The 21528-nt window shown below is 41.2% G+C and overlaps 1 protein-coding gene across 1 annotated transcript; it reads left to right on the forward strand.

Annotated features, from left to right (window-relative positions):
* Positions 1–8382: 8382 nt before the first annotated feature.
* Positions 8383–17487, forward strand: LOC307270311 (uncharacterized protein; the record flags this gene model as incomplete). The annotated part of the gene is made up of 4 exons (XM_080054201.1): positions 8383–9873; positions 12360–12365; positions 13449–13827; positions 15983–17487. 4 exons carry the CDS (start codon positions 8383–8385, stop codon positions 17485–17487), a joined length of 3381 nt encoding a protein of 1126 aa, XP_079910327.1.
* Between the last annotated feature and the right edge of the window lie 4041 nt (positions 17488–21528).

Below are 21528 nucleotides of genomic sequence, written 5' to 3' on the forward strand. Positions count from 1 at the left end.
GTGAGGAAGACGGTGGGTTTTTTAATTTTTTAATTTGATTTATTTGGCCTATCAGATAGTTCAGAATTCAGAAAGATATTTAAAGGGGCACTATGCAGTTTCAGAGGAGAGGGATTTGTTTTGTTTGCCAGGTGAGAAGAAGACTGTTTTTTGGGAAAGATCAGGGAGATCATAGGCTACATAGTTCTGTACTGAGTTTTATTTTTGTGTGTTTCCAACTGGTATGTAAACAAAGGGGGCCCACCATAGCTAGCAACATGCCCATTTACAGAGCCTAGGCTGTGTATTAACACTGGATTTTTTTCAGCTCACACACAGTACAGACAGGTAGTGGATCATGAGGAGATATTCACTGATTTTTTACACAAAGTGATTTTGACAACAAGCGTTCTCCAGAATCACTGACTACACCTTTAAAATGTAATACTTGTTCCTCTTAATCTTGATCCAACAGAGAAATCCTCTGCAATAAATCGTCACCATCTCAACAACAGCATCAAGTCTTCACGTTCCACCAGGTGTCACCAGACATTATGAGTCTCATCTTGGATTACGTCTACACACACAAAATCCACGTAACAGAGGAGAATATACTAGATATTTTGGCGGGAGCTAAATATTTCGCCATCGCGGGCATTATAAAAGCGTGCTGCGTTTTCCTGGAGCAGCGTCTTTGCTTGAAGAACTCCGTGGACATTTGGACTTTGGCGGATTTCCACAATTGTCCCGATCTGAGGCAGAAAGCAGAGCATTTAGTCCTGGATGGGTTTGAGGAGGTGGTGAGATCTTCTGAGATGTTCCTGAAGCTCTCTGTGGATCAGCTGGCGGGTTTTCTGGAGAAGGATGAGCTGAATGTGCCGAGAGAGAGAGTTGTGTTGGACGCCGTGATACGCTGGGTCGCTCACAGTCCAGAGGAACGAACACGGGACATGGTAACGCTGCTAAGGAAGGTAACCTGCCCTGTGTTCCAAATCTCCTCCTCTTTCTTTTCTCTATTCTACATTCTACATCTGACCATAAAAATAATCTAGTTAGGATGCAGTATGCTACAATTGGGACATACTTTTACTTATTTATTTCATCCCAACATTTCGCCTTGATCTTACCTCTTGCTTTTATATCCGGCGCATCCCCGTTTGTCTTTATACGTAGGCTCTGTCGATGTGACGTCACTTCCGGTGCGCACTGGATTGTGGGTCAGAATCGCCCAAATAGGATGCAGTTTTCAACACTAAACATCTTGGCCGGATGTAGTAGACATCCAGGTCTTTCCAAAAATCCAAAAATAATTGGAAATAAATTTTTTTTTTATGAATGTAAATTGTTCTGGCTGGGCGACTTAAGTGAAAAGTAATTATTAGCTATACTGGCATTTTAGTTTCGTAATTTTGAATGACTTACTACTCCAATATTACACACTGTACCTTTAAATCTATATTAAATCTGTCTTGTGTCCAGGTGCGGCTGCTGTTGATGTCTGACGTGTGTCTGTCCGAGGCTTTGACTAACTCACTGCTGAGGGAATGTCCCGAGTGTGTTACCATGGTGACCGACGCCATCCAGACCACATTGGAATCCATGTTTGAGTCCAGTAAACAGCCGCGCCCTTTGACCCCCACACGTCTGCCCCCAGCTGTGATTCTGGCTATCGCCGGCTCTGCAAAAGACTCTACAAACAACTGCAGTCCGGGGTGGGTAGATGTGGGCATATTTACCTATAAAAATATAGTGCGTAACCTTTTACTTTACTTTTTAGTGGACAGGGATAAGGGCTTTTTTATTTCTTTTAAAGCTATATTGTGTAGCTTCGGTCGCCCTCCCACTTGAGGAATTCTGAGTAATAGCAATAACAATTGTCGGTGCATCTACATGAGGTAAAGCCTTCAGTGATGGCACATGGATTTTATACCTTCTGCTGTACGTCCAGGTTTTTTTTCTTAGCAGTAGAATCAATAACTGAAACATTTATTGGGCTCTTCTTGGGATTTTTCTGAGCTCCTGCACCAGTGTCATGGGAGGGGGGGACACCAGTTTGTAAACGCTGCCATACTGAGAAATACAGAGAGAGTTTTGTGGAGCTGATAATAGGCTTAATCAACTTTGTGTCCACTCGCTTTGGCCATGGCTTGGATGTAACCAACATTCATTTAGATGAAAAAAGTTACACACTATAGCTTTAATATCTCTTTGTTTCTATAAAAGAAACATTGAAATAACAATTTTTATGGCTTGGTGTTTTGAATTGACACTTACAAAATATAAAATCAGAAAAATGTACTTTTCGCTGTATGTACAGTAGATATATCTTCTTTACCAGACTATAAGAAGAAGATTATTTTTTGGCATTTTCAAGCTTTATTAGACAGTACAGAGTTGAAATGGGGAGACAGAGAGAGACAGAGAGAGGGGGGATGACCTGCAGTAAAGGTCCACGGCTCGGATTCGAACCCGCGACCACTGCAACGAAGGCCGGAGCCAATATGGCACGCGGTCTATCCACAACACCACCGGAGCACCCCACCAGACTAAATCCCTTTGTATGTGTTTGTGTGATGAATGTATTTATCTATCATATCTGTATCTGCTGTATTTATCCAAACCAACAGGATGGAGTTGTATGACGTGCGAGCGGATCGCTGGGTGAGCGTAAACGTAGCCGAGGCTCCTTCCTCATTCCACGGCTGCGTCTTCCTCGGTGGATCTGTCTACTGTGTCGGAGGTTTCAACGGCGGGAAATACTTACGCACTGTTCAAAAGCTCGATCTGGCCACTAAAACCTGGCAGGAGGCGGGGTCTATGCACACGGCACGATGCTACGTTAGCGTGGTCGTGCTAAACGGCTGTATACTGGCGATGGGAGGCTTCGACGGGCGCGAGAGGCTGAAAAGTGTCGAGCGATTCCAGCCGGACACAAACCAGTGGACGATGATCGCACCGATGCACGAGTACAGGAGCGACGCCAGCGCTGCCACACTGAGCGGAAAAGTAGGTTGACCTGAGGACCAGTGCTGTTTGACTGACATTATTAAACGTATAATGCTTCTACCAAAAAAAACTGTATGCTAAAGTTGATAGAATTTGTTGTTGTACTCATGTGCAATGACAAAAGCAGGATTAAGGACTATTTAACCACAAACTGTACATGCCCGGTTACTGAACACTGACTTACTGCCAATGAGATTGATGCTTTGTGACCTTTTTTATTTTTGTATCTTGTTTTGTGTCTTGTTTTGAGTGTGACATTTTGTTTTTTAGTGTGAAACTGTTATGTTTTTATGCTGCTTTCTTGGCCAGGACTCTCTTGAAAAAGAGATTTTGAATCTCAATGATAATGTTCCTGGCTAAATAAAGGTTAATTAACAATTACAATGAATAGATTTCTAATAGTCTACAGTATCTGATATTGTCTTTGTTTGATATTTCCCTAGGTTTACATCTGCGGTGGTTTTGATAAGGCTGAGCCCCTGTGCTCTGCAGAATGCTACAACCCTAATACCAACCAGTGGACCTGGATAGCTGCCATGGACGTGGGATATAACGCCACACGAGCCGTCGCTTACCGAGACAGAATCTATGTCGTAAGTAGGGATGGGGACCGTTCATTTTAATTAATATTTATACCATTATTGAGACTCCCTTAAAGACCTACTTCACCGGTGGGAATATGAAGGTGTATTGAACTCTGAGATCCTATGTAGTCTAAATGTGCAAACATTTTAGAAATAGGTTCATCCTAGCATGAGAAAAGGCAGAAAGAGTGTTTTGTGGTTTCACTGTCTAACCCTGCATTTTAATATGTGTGACATCATCACACATAGGAAAGACTGAGGGAAGAAAAACCTAATTTATTATATTATAATAGCGATTTTATAATGATAGAACGCCGGTTCCGTATGGGTGAAGTATATTCCTTTAAGTGTTTTCCTCATGGTAGGTTGGCGGCTTCAGGGGCGTGTGGCATACGTGCAGAGTGATCGCGTACGAGCCGCGGTCCGACCGCTGGACGCTGGTGAGTCCGGTAGCGACGGAGCGCAGCAGCTGTGGTCGTGGCCGTGCTGGAGGGGCGGCTGTACGTGGCCGGAGGAATCCACAGCCACGGAGCCGTACGAACCGTAGAGCGCTACGATGGAACGACCAACAGGTGGGTCAAGTCTGTAGTGTGTAGTGTTTAGGGGACGGTAGTTAGATAGCCATTTATATAAGGTTTCCACAACTGTATTAATGCGTTTTTTTTTTGTCACTTTTTGCTACTTTTTTGTAGCCTGGAAATCCAGAACTGCCGATCGCAAATGTAATACTGATATGTTGTTTGAGTTTGAAACGGCTTTGGCCTCGACACTTAACGATTTGGAAGACGGCACTCAAATATTTCATTAGCAAGTAAGAGGAATGTTCTGTTTTGCCGACAAGTAAAATTTACCAGTTAACCCAGCTGTCCGCTAAACGAACGGGGCTTAATACATCACCTTGTTCATCGCTCTGATTGGTTGTAGTGCTATCCAATCACGTGCAATGGTATTTGAAATGTACACGTAGGTTCCGCCCCTTGAGTTGGGAAGGTCTATTGATCGTGGCCAGACCCTCTATCGTTCAAGACATGGGTCTGGATTTCCAGGCTAACTTTTTGGACTAACAGGTGGGATTTAAATAAAGCAGAACCGGGTTCTTTTGTCCTACATGTTGCTAGCTATTTCTCCAGGAATACTTTAAAGCTGGGGTGGAGGATTTGGGGAGAAAATGGCAGTTGGGATAGAGATTCGAATCCAAATACCTCAACCGCTCCACTCGTTCTCTTTGGTCCCTCCCTGACACGCTCTACACCAACAAAGTCGTGCCAAAGTGAATGGACAGTCCCAACAGCCAATAAGAACAGAGAATCGGAGCCTCGCTCTGATTGGTCAAAGTGTACAGCTCATGTTAACTTTGACCAATCAGAAATCATATACCCCAGCTTTAAGCCTCTGTTAACCTTATATAAAAATATTAAAAAATCAACATATGACATCGAAGTTTGGTGTCTCAATAAGCTTTAACAGAAATCTGATTGAATTTAAATGTTCATAATCATTGTAACGACCGACAGGTGGAGCCGAGTCCAGAACATGGAAACGCCGCGCAGCAACTTCAGCTGCTGTGTGGTGGAGAGAAACCCCTTCACTGCTGCTTTCCTCTGATCACTATCTAATCAATAAATATTTATTTTCCTTAAAGATACAGTGTTTAGCCTTATTGGGGTTTATTTAACGTCATCTAAGGGTGAGATTGTAGATGTCAACATTCCCTTGCTGTCCACGTCCTTTGGGAGAATTTACAGAAGCAACGATGGCCTTTAAAGAGATTGGCTGCAAGACTGAACCCCCCCACCCCCCTTTTTTTTCCTTTCTTTTTTCTTTTAACTGTTTTTTTTGTGTTCCTAACTTTATTTAGTCGCTGCTTGTTTTTTTTGTTTTTTGTCTATTTATACACATTTTTGTATGAAAGCTTATTATTTTTTGTATGATGTACTATAGAATAAATAACTAAATACATCTTCACCTCATCACTTGATATTGTGACATATCCAAGACAGCCCCACCGCACCCAGAGCTGTAAGCATTTCTGGACGGATCTCATCAAGCCCCGTTGCTCTGCTACCGTGCAAGCTAACTATCGGGATCAATTTAGGGTTCAGTGTCTTTGCCCAGGGACAATTGGACATGTGGCGGGGAGACGGGGGATCCAACCACCGACCCTGTAACCCAGTGGACGACCGAACCGCCCTACACACTTCACCACAGCCGCCCGAGGTGCCTGACAGAAACACTTTGGTGCCGACCGAAAGTCCTTCTCCATGTCTTCTCCCAACTTCTCCCACTTCTGTGTTTGAAAAGCCCTACTAACGTCCTATTCATACTAAAAGCCCTACTAACGTCCTATTCATACTAAAAGCCCTACTAACGTCCTACTCATACTAGCATCCTACTCATACTAAAAGCCCTACTAACGTCCTACTCATACTAACATCCTACTCATACTAAAAGCTCTACTAACGTCCTACTCATACTAGCATCCTACTCATACTAAAAGCCCTACTAACGTCCTACTCATACTAACATCATACTCATACTAAAAGCCCTACTAACGTCCTACTCATACTAATTTTGACGTTTTTTCATTGCTTAAACACAATTTTCAAAACACTACACACCTATCTCATGGCTTAACCACAACCTGCACAACACTGTGGATTTCCAGCACTTTTTTCAAATGCTAACACACTGCTGCCAAACCTGTAAACCACACATTCAAAACAGAATGGATATCAGCCTAGTGCTTTTCAAACACTGCGGATTGCAATTTCAACTGAAACACTAAGATGTCTTGTTTTAGACTTGTTAGTGAACAGTATACAGGGAAAGCTCAAAAATATATATTTTTTTGGAAATGGACCAATGAAGACAGGTTGTTGGAGGGAGAAAAGTGGCAGTGAGAGTGTGGATGTGTGGAGGAAGACCTAGAAGACATAGAGCTGTAATGTCTGATGAAATACAGTAAGGGCTACACTGATAGACCCTGTTGTGAATCATGGTCTCTCATTGAGAGAGGCAGGGTTGAGAGTGCAACGCAATCTGCAAAAATCTAAAGTTGCATCTGTAATACGTTTCCAGCAAACAAACAGCTTAGAGTTGCATCCTTACAGTAAATGACAACATTACAGGAATTGATTTCTGTATTATAGAATATTTACACAGATAAATACTACATTTGTAAATGTTTTCAATAAAATGTACAAAATGTGTATCTATTGAAGCAAAATTCAGATTTTCATTTATTTTTGTTCTCCTAAAAAACTGTTATAAAATAAACAATTTCATGTGAAAGAATTTCACCCTTTCATCAAAGAAATAACTCAAATTATTTAAACTGTAAAGATTAAAAGTTTGTAATTTGTGTATTGGGGTTTGATGCTAGTGTTTATACTCTGAGCATGTCCTGAGGACGTTAGTAGGGCTTTTACAACACAGCTTTAACTTCCCTCTTCTCCCTGCACAGCCCGGCCCCTTTGTGTGAACATGATGCGTTCAGGAACCACTCCAGAGATCATATATTGAAGTATTTTTAGATTCGTGATTTGAAAAACTGATTTACATACACAGACAGACATAACCTATATCCCACGTTACCTTCTTTCTTTCATATATCATGGTCCCCCAATCCCAGAATATATCCCGTGATTTTACTTTATTTAAAATGTTAACTCTTCCCACACATTCAGTGTCATGAAAACTACTTTGAACATAAATGTAGTTGCAGCAGCCTGCTGTACACTATCAGTCGATACAACCAGCAATAAAACTAAACTTTGGACTGAAACACACCTTGGCATTACATGTGAAGCAACAGCATTCAGTACAAGACGGAGAGACGGACAAAACTTCACCAAGAGACACAGACACGACTGCAGACACTCCACACACTGACGGTGAGTTTGACTAAGAACAGGACGCAGAGAGAAAGTTAATCTGGTAACGCTTTATAATAAGGTACACAAAAAAGAGTAGTTACTGTTCCTTTTTTGAACAGCAACTACTCTTTTTTGTCTACCCTTTTGTAAAGTGTTACCATTAATCTTAGGGCACACTCACACTAGGCATTGGTACCGTGCCCAAGCACAGTTGACGGCTAAAGTCTAGTTTGTTTGACCAGTGTTGGTGCTCTGTACAGTTCTTTGGCCGGTTGGAAGAGGTGTGCTTTGGCCTTGTTTATCAGAGAGGTTAGTAGAGGGGGAGGGGGGGAGCCATGTCTGATGCCGAACTTACACCAAACAACTTCTCACATGATTTCACTGTCGCAGAATTTTTTTCCAATGATAGTCCTGCCAGAGTTGGGTCGCGCTCCTCTTATCTCAGTCGTTTGGTGTGAGGTGGTCCTATAGGCTGTCTTAATTCAGTCTGTTCCCGTCTTGACATTCACAGGATTTTACTTGATATTTTAACTCCTCCAATAGTGTCAATGTCATTAAAATGACCTTTTGCTTAATCACTGCATGGGTCCACCAGGCCAAGTGTGAGTGCGCCCTTATTTGAATTTAGACGTTGCTGTTGTGAAAGCCTTCTACACACTATCAATCTACATATCTAGTGATCAAACTGTACTTTGGACTGAAACAAACCCTTGTCTTACATGTGTTACAAGCTTCACCAAGAGACACAGATATTCATCTTCAGACCAAAGAAACAACTTCCTCTGAGTGAGTCCAGCTCCTACAACACTGTGACACTCCACACACTGAAGGTGAGTTTGACTCAAAGTTAATCTCAGGGAAGTTGGTAGAAGAGGGAAGGGAGCCACGTCTGACTGTACTTTCTGTCTGCTCTGTTTTCAGCTGCAGTCACAGACAAAATGGCTTCCAGATCAGAGGAGGATCTCTGCTGTCCAGTCTGTACAGACGTCTTTAGAAATCCTGTTGTTCTGTCATGTAGCCACAGCTTCTGTAAAGAATGTCTGAAGAACTGGTGGAGAGAGAAACCAACACGTGAGTGTCCAGTTTGTAAGAGAAGATCTTCGAGGGATGAACCACCTCGCAACTTAGCCTTAAAGAACCTGTGTGAGACCTTCTTACTGGAGAGAAATCAGAAAGCTCCAGAGCCTCTCTCGCCTCCTGACTTTGCTTTAAAGAACAAGTGTGAGAGTTTCTCAGAGGATCTCTGCAGTCTGCACTCTGAGAAACTCAAACTCTTCTGTCTGGACCATCAGCAGCCAGTTTGTCTCATCTGCAGAGATTCAGACAAACACAGCGGCCACAGATTCAAACCCATCAATGAAGCTGCACCTCAATACAAGAAGAAACTAGAGGAAACTCTGGAGCCCTTAAAGGAGAAGTTAAAGCTTTTTGAACAAGTTAAAGTGAAGTCTGATCAAACAGCAGAACACATAAAGGTCCAGGTCCGATGCACAGAGACGCAGATTAAGGATCAGTTTAAGAAGCTTCACCGGTTTCTAGTAGAGGAAGAGGTGGTTAGGTTGGCTGCACTGTGGGAGGAAGAGGAGCAGAAGAGTCAGATGATGAAGGAGAAGATGGAGGCTCTGAGCAGAGAGATAGCAGCTCTTTCAGACACAGTCAGAGCCACAGAGGAGCAGCTGAGAGCTGAAGACGTCTCACTCCTGCTCAACTACAAGACTGCAGTGGAAAGAGTCCAGCAGCGCCCCCTGCCAGATGATCCACAGCTGCTCTCAGGAGCTCTGATAGACAAGGCCAAACACCTGGGCAACCTGACCTTCAACATCTGGAACAAGATGAAGGACATGGTCTCCTACACTCCTCTGGTTCTGGACCCAAACACTGCTGGTACATGGCTCATCCTGTCTGAAGATCTGACCAGTGTGAGATATGGAGAGAAACAGCAGCTTCCTGATAATCCAGAGAGGATTGAGGATTATGCTTCTGTCCTGAGCTCTGAGGGCTTTAACTCAGGGACTCACAGCTGGGACGTCCAGGTTGGAGACGGTACAGTCTGGGAACTGGGTGTGTTAGCAGAGTCTGGCCAGAGGAAGGAATCAAATGTGTCTAGATTTATTAGAACAATGGCCCTCGCATTGTACTTACCAATGGGTGTGGAGAGGAGAGGAGACAAACGGTCTGGATTATGGGGAATAAGGTTCGATAAAGATAAATACTATTCACGGTCAACACCAGATCCAGACATTGTTCTCCCATTGAAGAAGAAGTTCCAGAGGATCAGAGTGAATCTGGACTGGAACAGAGGAAAGCTGTCGTTCTCTGATGCTGATACTAACACACACATACACACCTTCACACACACTTTCACTCAGAGGATGTTTCCTTGGTTTAACACTACGGATGAACTCCCTCTGAAGATATTACCAATGAAGGTCTGTGTGACAGTGGAACAGAGCAGCTAGAGTAAAGATAATCACAAGGTGTAAGTTTCTGCCCCTGTCCTACTGCTGTCTCACTAGTCAGTGCAGCTGCCACTGTGTATTATTTGAAGTACTTACATCAAAACCTTTACAAGAGTTTTGGCCAGACAGTTTTGAGGGAAAAACGCAGGAAAATAAAATGATTCTCAATGGAAAAATGTATGGAAAATTTAAATGGAATGCAGAAGAGAATTTTCTTTTTGTTAATCACTGTCACTTGCACAAATTTCACGCTACATGCATATCTGTTAGATTGAAATTTAGGAAATCTAGTCCTGGTCGCACCCATGTGACTTCTGAAGCAAACAGACCTCCATATTTTGATCTGTGAGCTTCCAAGTGACAGAAAGTCCAAAAAACTGCCACAAAGGTTAAATACAGGATAATGATTGATTGACTTTTTTGTTGTTATGTTTGGCATTTGGATTGTTGTTTCTATTGGCGACCGTTTCACATGTAAAATGATTTTAATTAGTGTCTGATGTTTTTGTGATTTGTTTAACTTTTGTCTTTCATACATTCTGTGTCATTTTAATTTGTTGTTTATGATCTTGTAAATGGACTTGTTTGTGTGGAGCCATGAAGTTGTTTACAAACATTAAAATGAATTGTTAATTACTCAAATGAAATGTTTTTTTGATTTTTCATGCCTACGATGGTTTTGCATTTTCATACTGATGTGGTGCTGTAAGCGGAATGGTTCTTTTAGCTAACTTCCTGTCAGTTACTGCAGTTAGCAGTCCCCTCCCTCGTCCCTACGTCACCACATTAATGCACTGCGTTCTTCAAGCAGCGAGTTATCTAGCTCTTCTCAGATCCATAAGTGTGATAAAACACGATAAAAACCATCAAAACAGACATTGAGAAGGATTTTTACCTGCTCCGCCATTGTAGGCGCATAAACATTCACCCATGTGTCGCTCTGGCGTGCACTGGCAGTGAGACCATAAGTGAGATGGGTGTCGGTTTGTAGGCTTCTCTCTTGTGATTGGATAAAAATTTCGGGATCCTCCAATAAGTTTATTTGCCGATTACATGCACGGCTTTATGAAACGCGCACATTATTTAAGTGATCACTGTATGAATAAAGAGAAATTTAACACTTATATTAACATAAATAAACCCCTTACTTCACCTTTAACTACGCTGTGGTTTTTATTGTTTTTATCTTTAACCCTTTAGGCGCCGGGTTTAATTTTGAAAAATACTTTTTAAAATAATTTTTTCATCTAATTTGCATATTATGACGTCATATGGCGGCGGCCATATTGGATTATGTAATTTCCATGAAATACCTGATATTTTGAAAGAGAGTTGAACTTATTTCATCAGATTCACCCCCTCCATCTATTTGTAATGATGCCCACTTTGTTGTAAGCCAACATTTGTAAACTAGAACTAGAACTAAAACACAAAACGCATGTAAACAGCAGGCTTTTTTTTTTTTTTACACACCACAACTTTTACAGTACTTTTCTTCTTCTATTCTCCATTATTATTATTCATTATTGTAATTATCATTATATCATTATAATATAATAATAATAATAATAATAATAAATAATAATAATAACAGTAGGCGTCTTTTTGCTGCAGAGGCCTAATCTGTGCCTATCTATCCAGATGACACTGTTTATAGTTTGTCACAGTGTGGAACCTCTCATTGCATGGCACAGCACACAGGCTGGGCAGGAATGGCAACGCATGCGCGATTCATTTGCAGCCTGGACGCGGAGGTGTCAGCGGAGCAGAGAGGAGAAACACACCCGCTCTGCCCTGACTGCTGCGCGGGGCTCAGGGGCTCCGGGAGCTGCTCGTTGAGCACAGTAAAAGCAGAGTGATACGTGCTTTCACATCAGTCTCCAAACACCACAAAAGTCTCCAATAACACCAGAAAGGGTCGCTAGGAGGAGCGGGTGTGTGTCCTCTCTGCTGGCTGCAGGCTGGGACCGCTGCACTGAGCTTCTGTGAGACTGACCGCCCGCGAGTGCTTTTGGACGGGGTAGGGGCTCCGTGAGCACCCGCTGCTTGTTGAGCACAGAAACAGCAGAGTAAACAGAGTGATACGTGCTTTCCCGTCAGTCTCTAAACACCACAAATGTCTCAAATAACACCAGAAAAAGTCGCTAGGAGGATATGACAAAAAAAATAAAAAATAATTTTTATGTTTTTTGGATGGGATTTTGCTCGAACATTTTGCATTGAAGTATGACATTTTTCTGAACTAAGGTCTAAGTTCGGGATGTCTGCTAACTAGTGGAGGGGAGTATGAACGACATATAACACTCTATTAAGAGAAAATTGCTGTTTTATTCAGTACAGCGTCATGTTGCAATTTTGAGACTTTGGCGCCTAAAGGGTTAACTTTTAAATTTTAGAAAACATTTATTAATACATGCCTTTTTAATTCCCTCTACACTCTGTGTTCCATGGTGCAGGTGAAGGTAGCTGCTCATAGCTAAAAATACAGTATTCAAAGCGCTTCACTTTTTCCACATTTCGGCTGTATCCCATTACAGAGACCACGCACTTGGTAGGACGCAGTCTCGCGGTCTATGAAGGCTATAGCCTATGAATGCCGATTTTAAGGCCAACGAGCCTTGTTAAATGGGACGGTCTCCGCAGGTCTCCGTTTACAGGCATTTCCGGTTTGCGTAACAAGCCGTTACCTTGCGTGACGACTCGCCGCTCCTGTGCTGCCTAGCAACCCTGATTGCTGCCAACGGAGACAGCCCTGTCAATGGAGGAAAAAAGAAAAAGAAGTTGCCTACCAGACGAAAAGAAAAAAAAGTACAAGAAAAAAAGAAAGGAAGATAAAAGTTAAGAAGATGGAGCAACACGTTGCTGTTTTGTTTTGTTATTTTTTATTTTATTTTATGCCATCTCTGAAAAAAACGCAATGAATCCTGGGATATGTTGGGCCACGAAGGATACATCTGGTGCAGCCTTCAAAACCGTGAAACGAAGGCTGCATTTCACGGCCGCATATGAGGAGCCTTGCAAGGAGCCTTGCAAATGGGACAGCCTTTGCGCGCCGCTATGACGCAATCGGTCTTCAAATGCAGCCTTCGCAGGCTGCAATCCCTGAATCAAGACACAGCCTTCATTATGTTACAGCCTGGAATAACTCTGGATAAAATGTTGTTTTCTTCAAAATTCTACACATAATACACCATAATGACAACTTAAAGAAAGTTTGAGATTTTTGCAAATTTATTCAAAATAAAAAAACAAAGAAAATCCCTTGTACATAAGTATTCACAGCCTTTGCGATCAAGCTCAAAATTGAGATCAGGTCCATTCTGTTTCCACTGATCATCCTTGAGATGTTTCTACAGCTTTATTGGAGTCCACCTGTGGTAAATTAGATTGTTTGGACATGATTTGGAAAGGCACACACCTGTCTATATAAGGTCCAACAGGTAACAGTGCATGTCACTGTGCAAGTCTGTAGACCTCCGAGCAACAGGATTGTCTCGAGGCACAGATCTGGGGAATGGTACAGAAACATTTCTGCTGCTTTAAAGGTCCCAATGAGCACAGTGTCCTCCATCATCCGTCAATGGAAGAAGTTTGGAACCACCAGGACTCTTCCTAGAGCTGGCCGTCCCTCTAAACTGAGTGATCAGGGGAGAAGGGCTTTAGTTATGGTGGCCAATAACCCGATGGTCACTCTGTCAGAGCTCCAGGGTTGCTCTGTGGAGAGAGAGAACCTTCCAGAAGGACAACCATCGCTGCAGCACTCCACCAATCAGGCCTGTATGGTAGAGTGGCCAGACAGAGGCCACAGCCTGGAGTTTGCCAAAAGGCACCTGAAAGACTCTCAGACCATGAGAAACAAAATGTTCTGGTCTGATGAGACAAAGATCGAACTCTTTGGGTTGAATGCCAAGCGGTATGTTTACCGTACTTTTTTTTTATTTATTTTTTTTAGAAAAAAAAAATCTGAAACAATAACTGTGTATCTGAATCCGAATCTGATGAAAATGGGGACGGGACCTGATAAGCCTTTGGCTTCTTCCGTCACCCTTCGGACAACACAAAGTAAGATGTATGAAGATATGAAAGAGAAAATTGTGTATTTTGTGGAATTGTCCGAAAGAACAATTTAAAAAAATTAAATAAAAAAATAAAAAAATTGTTATTATAATCTTTTGAATGTTGAAACTCCCACCTCTAAAAAAACGGTAAAACCCATGCAGGCGTAATTTTTTTCAGATAAAACTGATTTTTACTTCCCTCTCCCTGCACAGCCCTGCCCCTTTGTGTGAACATGATGCGTTCAATATTTAATATTTATAGTTTAAAAAAATTATTTTAATTACACAAATATACATAAACAAACTATATCCCACGTTACCGGCTTTCCTCAATATTTTATGATCCCTCAATCCCAGAATATTCCCAGGATTTTACTTTATATTTTTACTCCTCCAATTAATTCCTCGTCTTTCCAACTGCCTTTCAACATAAACGTTGTTGCAACAACCTGCTGCAAACTGACAGTTTACAGCAGGTTGTTGCAACTGTCAGTTTGCATAACCAGCATTAAAAGGAAGACGGACAAAGCTTCACCAAGAGACACAGCTCCTACAACACTGTGACACTCCACACACTGAAGGTGAGTTTGACTAAAAACACGACTCTAATGGTGCTTTTCCACAGCACATGTAGCTCTACCTGACTCAACTCAACTTAGCTCAACTTTCAGACCACAGTAAGATCATGATAAAGCAACTTTTTTCATTACACAGTCTATATACAGTACATCATCATACTCAGCATAGTTTCTTGCATCATGGTTTGGGAATCGTCGTTGTTGTGGCACTGGCTGCTACACTGACACATGTTGATGCAGGCTAAATCCTTAGGTAGGAACATCTGCGAGAAGAACAGTCTGATTAACCACTGCATTGGACCAACTCAAAGATGGCCTTTGGGGGGGAGGACCTCTGTGGTCGTTGTTTGAGCCATTGCAAACAGACTGTGGGCCGGTTTCACAGACATGGATTAAGCCTAGTTCTGGACTAAATTGTACTTTCAATGGACAATCTCCATTCAAAATTCCATTTAGTCCAGGACTAGGCTTAATCCATGTCTGTGAAACTGGCCCATAGTATTTTAAACTTAGTGATATGATGGAATGATATTAAACATGTTTTCTGTGGAACCGCTGTAATATAAAATACTAACATTTCATTACCAAGACATTGCAAGAAAACAAAATATCAATTTGGTCCGACTCAAGCATTAAATGGTTAATGTTTAAAATGTTTTAGCTTTGTAACTACCACTATTGTATTCCTTGACCTGGAAAATATATAAATGGTAGTTTAAACCCATGTTCAAGCTTGTTTAGAAGCCGATATATTACATAACTAGGGTTTTACGGCTGCCATTTTTTAAATTCCAATATGGCCACCTTATACACGTGTGTGCAAATGGCAACTTTGATTTTCTGATTCCTCATACAAAAATCGGAGTGGGCCAGTCTTTCAGCCAGAGCAATCTGATTGGTGGAGGGCTAGCCTTCAAAACACACCTCAAACAGTGGATAAAAGAAAACCAAGTCTGTGACCACCTTTAAACTCTTTTATTTTCTTGTGTTATTTGTGCCTTTGTATATGTATTCTTTTTTTTAACCTGTATTTCTTTGCATGCCAGGGACAACAGATGAAATCTAGCATTTTTGCTAAAATCTGGCATTTTTACAGCTGTAAATGTTACAGTTGTTCATGAATATGCACTGTCCCTAATAAATAAACAAACAAAAGCCCGTCGCACATATAAGGGGGTGCCCGGCAGTGGGCAGGGCACCCAGGGCCCAGGCCCTGCAGCAGACCCGGGTTCGAATCCTGCCCGGGTCAGTTCTCTGCATTTCTGTACATATAAATCTACATATCTAGTGATCAAACTGTACTTTGGACTGAAACAAACCCTTGTCTTACATGTGTTACAAGATTCACCAAGAGACACACGGAGATTCACCTTCAGACCAAACTAACAACTTCCTCTGAGTGAGTTCAGCTCCTACAACACTGTGACACTCCACACACTGAAGGTGAGTTTGACTCAAAGTTAATCTCAGGGAAGTTAGTAGAAGAGGGAAGGGAGCCACGTCTGACTGTACTTTCTGTCTGCTCTGTGTTTTCAGCTGCACTCACAGACAAAATGGCTTCCAGATCAGAGGAGGATTTCTGCTGTCCGGTCTGTAAAGACGTCTTTAGAGATCCTGTTGTTCTGTCATGTAGCCACAGCTTCTGTAAAGGCTGTCTGAAGAACTGGTGGAGAGAGAAACCAACACGCGAGTGTCCAGTTTGTAAGAGAAGATCTTCAAAGGTAGAACCTCCCCGCAACTTAGCCTTAAAGAACCTGTGTGAGGCCTTCTTACTGGAGAGAGATCAGAAAGCTTCAAATGCTCTCTGCAGTCTGCACTCTGAGAAACTCAAACTCTTCTGTCTGGACCATCAGCAGTCAGTTTGTCTCGTCTGCAGAGATTCAGAGAATCACAGCGGCCACAGATTCAGACCCATCGATGAAGCTGCACCTCAACACAAGAAGAAACTTGAGGAAACTCTGGAGCCCTTAAAGGAGAAGTTAAAGCTTTTTGAACAAGTTAAGGTGGAGTCTGATCAAACAGCAGAACACATAAAGGTCCAGGCCCGACGCACAGAGAGGCAGATTAAGGATCAGTTTAAGAAGCTTCACCAGTTTCTAGAAGAGGAAGAGGAGACCAGGATGGCTGCACTGAGGGAGGAAGAGGAGCAGAAGAGTCAGAAGATGAAGGAGAAGATCGAGGCTCTGAGCAGAGAGATGGCAGCTCTTTCAGACACAGTCAGAGCCACAGAGGAGCAGCTGAGAGCTGAAGACATCTCATTCCTGCTCAACTACAAGGCTGCAGTGGACAGAGTCCAGCAGCGCCCCCTGCCAGATGATCCACAGCTGCTCTCAGGAGCTCTGATAGACGAGGCCAAACACCTGGGCAACCTGACCTTCAACATCTGGAACAAGATGAAGAACATGGTCTCCTACACTCCTCTGGTTCTGGACCCAAACACTGCTCATCCAAGTCTCATCCTGTCTGAAGATCTGACCAGTGTGAAAGAAGGGCAGAAACAGCAGCTTCCTGATAATCCAGAGAGGTTTGATCATTACTCGTATGTCCTGGGCTCTGAGGGCTTTAACTCAGGGACTCACAGCTGGGACGTCCAGGTTGGAGACAGTACACACTGGGTACTCGGTGTGTTAGCAGAGTCTGGACAGAGGAAGGGAAACAAACTGTCTGGATTATGGAGAATAGTGATGTATCAAGGTGAATACTACGCACGTTCACCACCAGATCCACGCACTGTTCTCCCATTGGAGAAGAAGCTCCAGAGGATCAGAGTGAATCTGGACTGGAACAGAGGAAAGCTGTTGTTCTCTGATCCTGATACTAACACACACATACACACCTTCAAACACTCTTTCACTGAGAGGATGTTTCCATATGTTGGCATTGGGGATAAACTCCCTCTGAAGATATTACCAGTGAAGATCTGTGTGACAGTGGAACAGAGCAGTTAGAGATAAATATGATGATTACATGTTTTAAAGGTAAAAGTCTCTGGATTTTCCTTCTTTATTTGAAGAACTTTAAAATAATGTTTCTCCATAAAAACGTTGGCACGTAACTAGTCCCACACCATTGATCGCACACACAAAAAAAATACATCAAAATGTGCTGCTTTGATAAGAGTTTTGCCAGACAGTTTTTGGGAAAACTTCCTACGAGTTCCTACGTTTTGATGTTTACAACTTGAGCTTCTCACTGTGTGATGATTTTGACGATTGGAGAAACGGTCTGTGAGTTAGAAGCAGCAGATTGAGAGAAAGTTTGAGAGAAATTAAGTCTGTGACAGATCTTAGATCAAGACGCTTTCGGTTTAGACTAGGGGTTAGGGGAGAAGGGCTGAGATTTTAAAAAATATCATTATTCTCAGCCCTTTTATCAACATGATAACTAAGTGTTTGGACAGTTTATTTTGCTTCATGCTTTTCCTTGATTGAAAATATTCCTTTTTGATGTGTCCACTTGTTTTATCATTACCTTCTGATTTTGATTTTATTTAGTTGTTTGGAATAAATAAATTTCGAATGCCATAAATGTAAGATGAGTGAAAAAAGTTAAATATGCTATATTGAAAATAACTATATTGTCAATCACGTAATATTCATCGGAGCCATTTTACATCTCTGTCTAAATGTTTAATGTCTAATCTTGAATCTTGATGTGTTTTCTTTGTTTATACTATCTTTTAAATGCAATTTCTAAAGTCTAATCTTGATGTATTTGATGCCCCTGTAAATCACTTTAAATGGCCTTGTGTCTGAATTGTGCTGTAGAAATAAACTTGCCTTGCCTTGAATGATCCAAAAATACATGTAAAATATTAGTAGTTTATACAATAAAGTACAGTTGACTGTCTAAGGTTGTCATGATCTGTCTGTTCTTGCCTTGTTTTGGTGGTGTCCTGTGTTTCCTGTTTTATTTTGGTATGTCTGTCTTGTTTCTCCCCATGTCCTGTCCAGTTTCCCTCCTGTGTGATTACTGGCCCCGCCCTAATGTGTTACACCTGTTCCTCGTTGTCCTGTGTTTTGTTTTTAAGCCCTTGTCTTTCCTTTGTTCCCTGTCTTTGCATTGTGGTTGTAGGTGAGTCTAGTCCTCTGTGTTATCTGTGTTATCTGTGTTATCTGTGTTATCTGTGTTATCTGTGTTATCTGTGTTATCTGTGTTATCTGTGTTCTCAGTACTCTTTGCCTTTTTTGTGGGGCTTAATACATCGTCGTTAAACTGTCTGCTATTGGGTCCTACTTGCCCACCAGCTACCGTAACAAAAGTGTTTTTATTCAATTAATCGTTAAAGACTTTTCCAGCTCTAGTGACGTGAGGGTTTTTTAATTAATGGAGCTCATTTATTATAATATTAACTGATTTAAAACAACAAATATTAGTTTGTCTTAAAGGGGTAGTTGGTGACTCTGGAAAATGCTTGTTGTCAAAATCAGTGAATATCTGCTAATGATCTGCAACCTGTCTGTTTACAGAGCCTAGGCTGTGTATTAACACTGGATTTTCTTCAGCTAAAACTAAATTGATATAATTTTCCTGACAATGAAGCACAAAATATAACATGACACGAATACATTAATTATTTTACTTTTGATCAGGTTCTCTGTAAATAAATCTAAATCTTTTCACAGCAATTAAAAAAGATGAAATATTGTTTATTTTTCCAAATTGCAAACATGACAGTTAAAATGTTAAGACCTACATCTTTGCAACACTTGTTTTGATTCTAAAACATATATCCTCCTTGGGTGATTTCTGATCTTCTGAGATTGACTTATTGGTTATGTGTTTAAAAAGAAATTGAACTGGTGTACTTAATAAAGTGGCCGGTGAGTGTGTATATAAAGTCTTAAAATGCCTGCACATTACTCTTCTAGGCTTTACTTTAAAAATATATCCTAGGGTGAATTCTGACCTTTAGACGGTGGAGGGTAGCATTACTTCCCTACTATTTAGTATGCCAGAAAAAAGATTTAGGATGTCCCAATACATGCACGTCAACTTTAGTACGCTGAAATTACATAAATGCCCTATTAACTCCAATAGCATTTTGGAGTATTCCTCTTTATTCTTGACATTTCTCGACATAATGAAAAAAGAAACTTCCTTATCTTATTTTTCCCCTCCCTGTGGCCCTAAACCTCTTCTGTACTTTAGTATGTAGTGTTGTAAAAAGAAAAAGTATGTTGATTTGGAACACAGGGCATATAAATATTTACAACCAGAAGAGTCTAAATGCATAAAAATACTCAATTTCTTGAAGGCAATCTTGAATAGGTTTCTGTAAACTGAAACACATCAGCGACACAGTGGTAGCTTTTATCTGAATGCAAAAAAACTATCAAAAACAACCTCACACCGTTTCTAAAGTGTTTTCAAAATGCACAATTTAAATGTTTATTGAACTTTTATTCAATTAGACATTTTTCTGCTGCACGAGCCTGCTGTGGCCTCTGTTACGATCTCGACTTCCAAAGTCTGATCTGTAATGAAAAGCTAGTATCTAAGTTTATTAGTTATGTCCTATTAAACCTGCATTAACTAACCTGTAACCCAATGCTTTAACTACAACCCCTATTACCATCAAAGAGCTCCCCTACTCTCACGGCTTCTGCTTGAGCGTCTCACCCGGGCTCCAGGAGGTGAGCGCGCGGGATCTTAACTACTAGACTGCCTTGGGATTCTCTTAGATAAATAAAAGTGTCCTACTTAAACCCACTGTGTTCAGCGTTTCAATTCTTCTAAACGTATTCGTCTATTTCAGGAATCCCGTTTAGGTGTGAAATGTAACACTTTCTATTTGCTCCTGATGATCACTCCCCTATTTTAGGCAAAGGATATCTTTCACAAGTTATTTACTGTATTTTTATGTACCCGATGTTTATTAATTCCACCTCCTATAAAATAGAACAGATATACTATTTTCAGCATTCAACTACCAGCGTTAAACCTGGGAAGCCATTAAAAACAATTGTCTTTCTTTGATAAAAAAGGTATTTGTTATGAGGTTGTGTTCAATAATGTTGTCAGTGTGTAGGCCGTAGCATGAGTACCAACTTACGTTATGTCCAAGGGGGCGCTTCCCGTTCTTCCGTGGAAAACTCTCTATCTAGGTCCGGTAACACTGTCTAAACTAATTGGTAACTCAGACAAGAGGAACGTTTTACTGGTTTTTATTTATTCACATGATATTAAGAGTACATCATATATTAGAATACAGAAAAGATAGAAACAAGATTATTTGCCTATTAACTCATCAAAAGGAGTTTTTAAACATTTCCCCTAATAGATGTTAACTTGGTATTTTTCACAATTTGTTAAAGCCCAAGACCAGAGTTAATGCATGCACTCCGATTTTAAACTTGCGCTCTAGCCCTATATAAAATGCATCCCTCTAGGTCTGTAAAAATGATAAGGACGTAAGGAAGATTGTTAACGACACCAGTCAGTAAATGGGCTTTCCCCAATCTCCGTTAATTCCAATCACCATTCTATTCAGACCTCTATTCTAATAATCCCCACCTAAAAGTTTTAGAATTTTACCAAGTCATCTGTGTTCAGAGACAGAGAGAGAGAGAGAGAAAAAGTGCTTGGTGAGTTCCTCTCATCAAAAGTTACCGAGTTGATCGCTCAACTGACTATCTTCCGTTCCTCCTCAGCTTTTAATACAAGAGGAGGTCTCTCCTCTCAGAAGGGAGGAGCCTATTCAACCAGCACATGAAAATCTCTCTGTATCGCCCCCTCTCTCCTGCTTCGTGAACATACCAAGTTACTGTTCTAACTTTCAAAAAAACATCAACACTTCCTTTGTTTTTCACAATAAAACCCACATCACTTCAAACTCCCCGGAAACCAAATACAAACAATCCAAAATTCAAAATAAAACAATGAACCACTTTGTCTAAATGTACGAATGGAACAGTTTTATCACATATTCGTCCATAATACTCAACACCCCCGCATGAAACTGAAAAAAGAGAACATTTATTTGTTGG

This window comes from Ammodytes marinus (genome assembly GCF_949987685.1).
Source record: "Ammodytes marinus genome assembly, contig: scaffold_57, whole genome shotgun sequence".
Classification (NCBI taxonomy): Eukaryota; Metazoa; Chordata; class Actinopteri; order Uranoscopiformes; family Ammodytidae; genus Ammodytes; species Ammodytes marinus.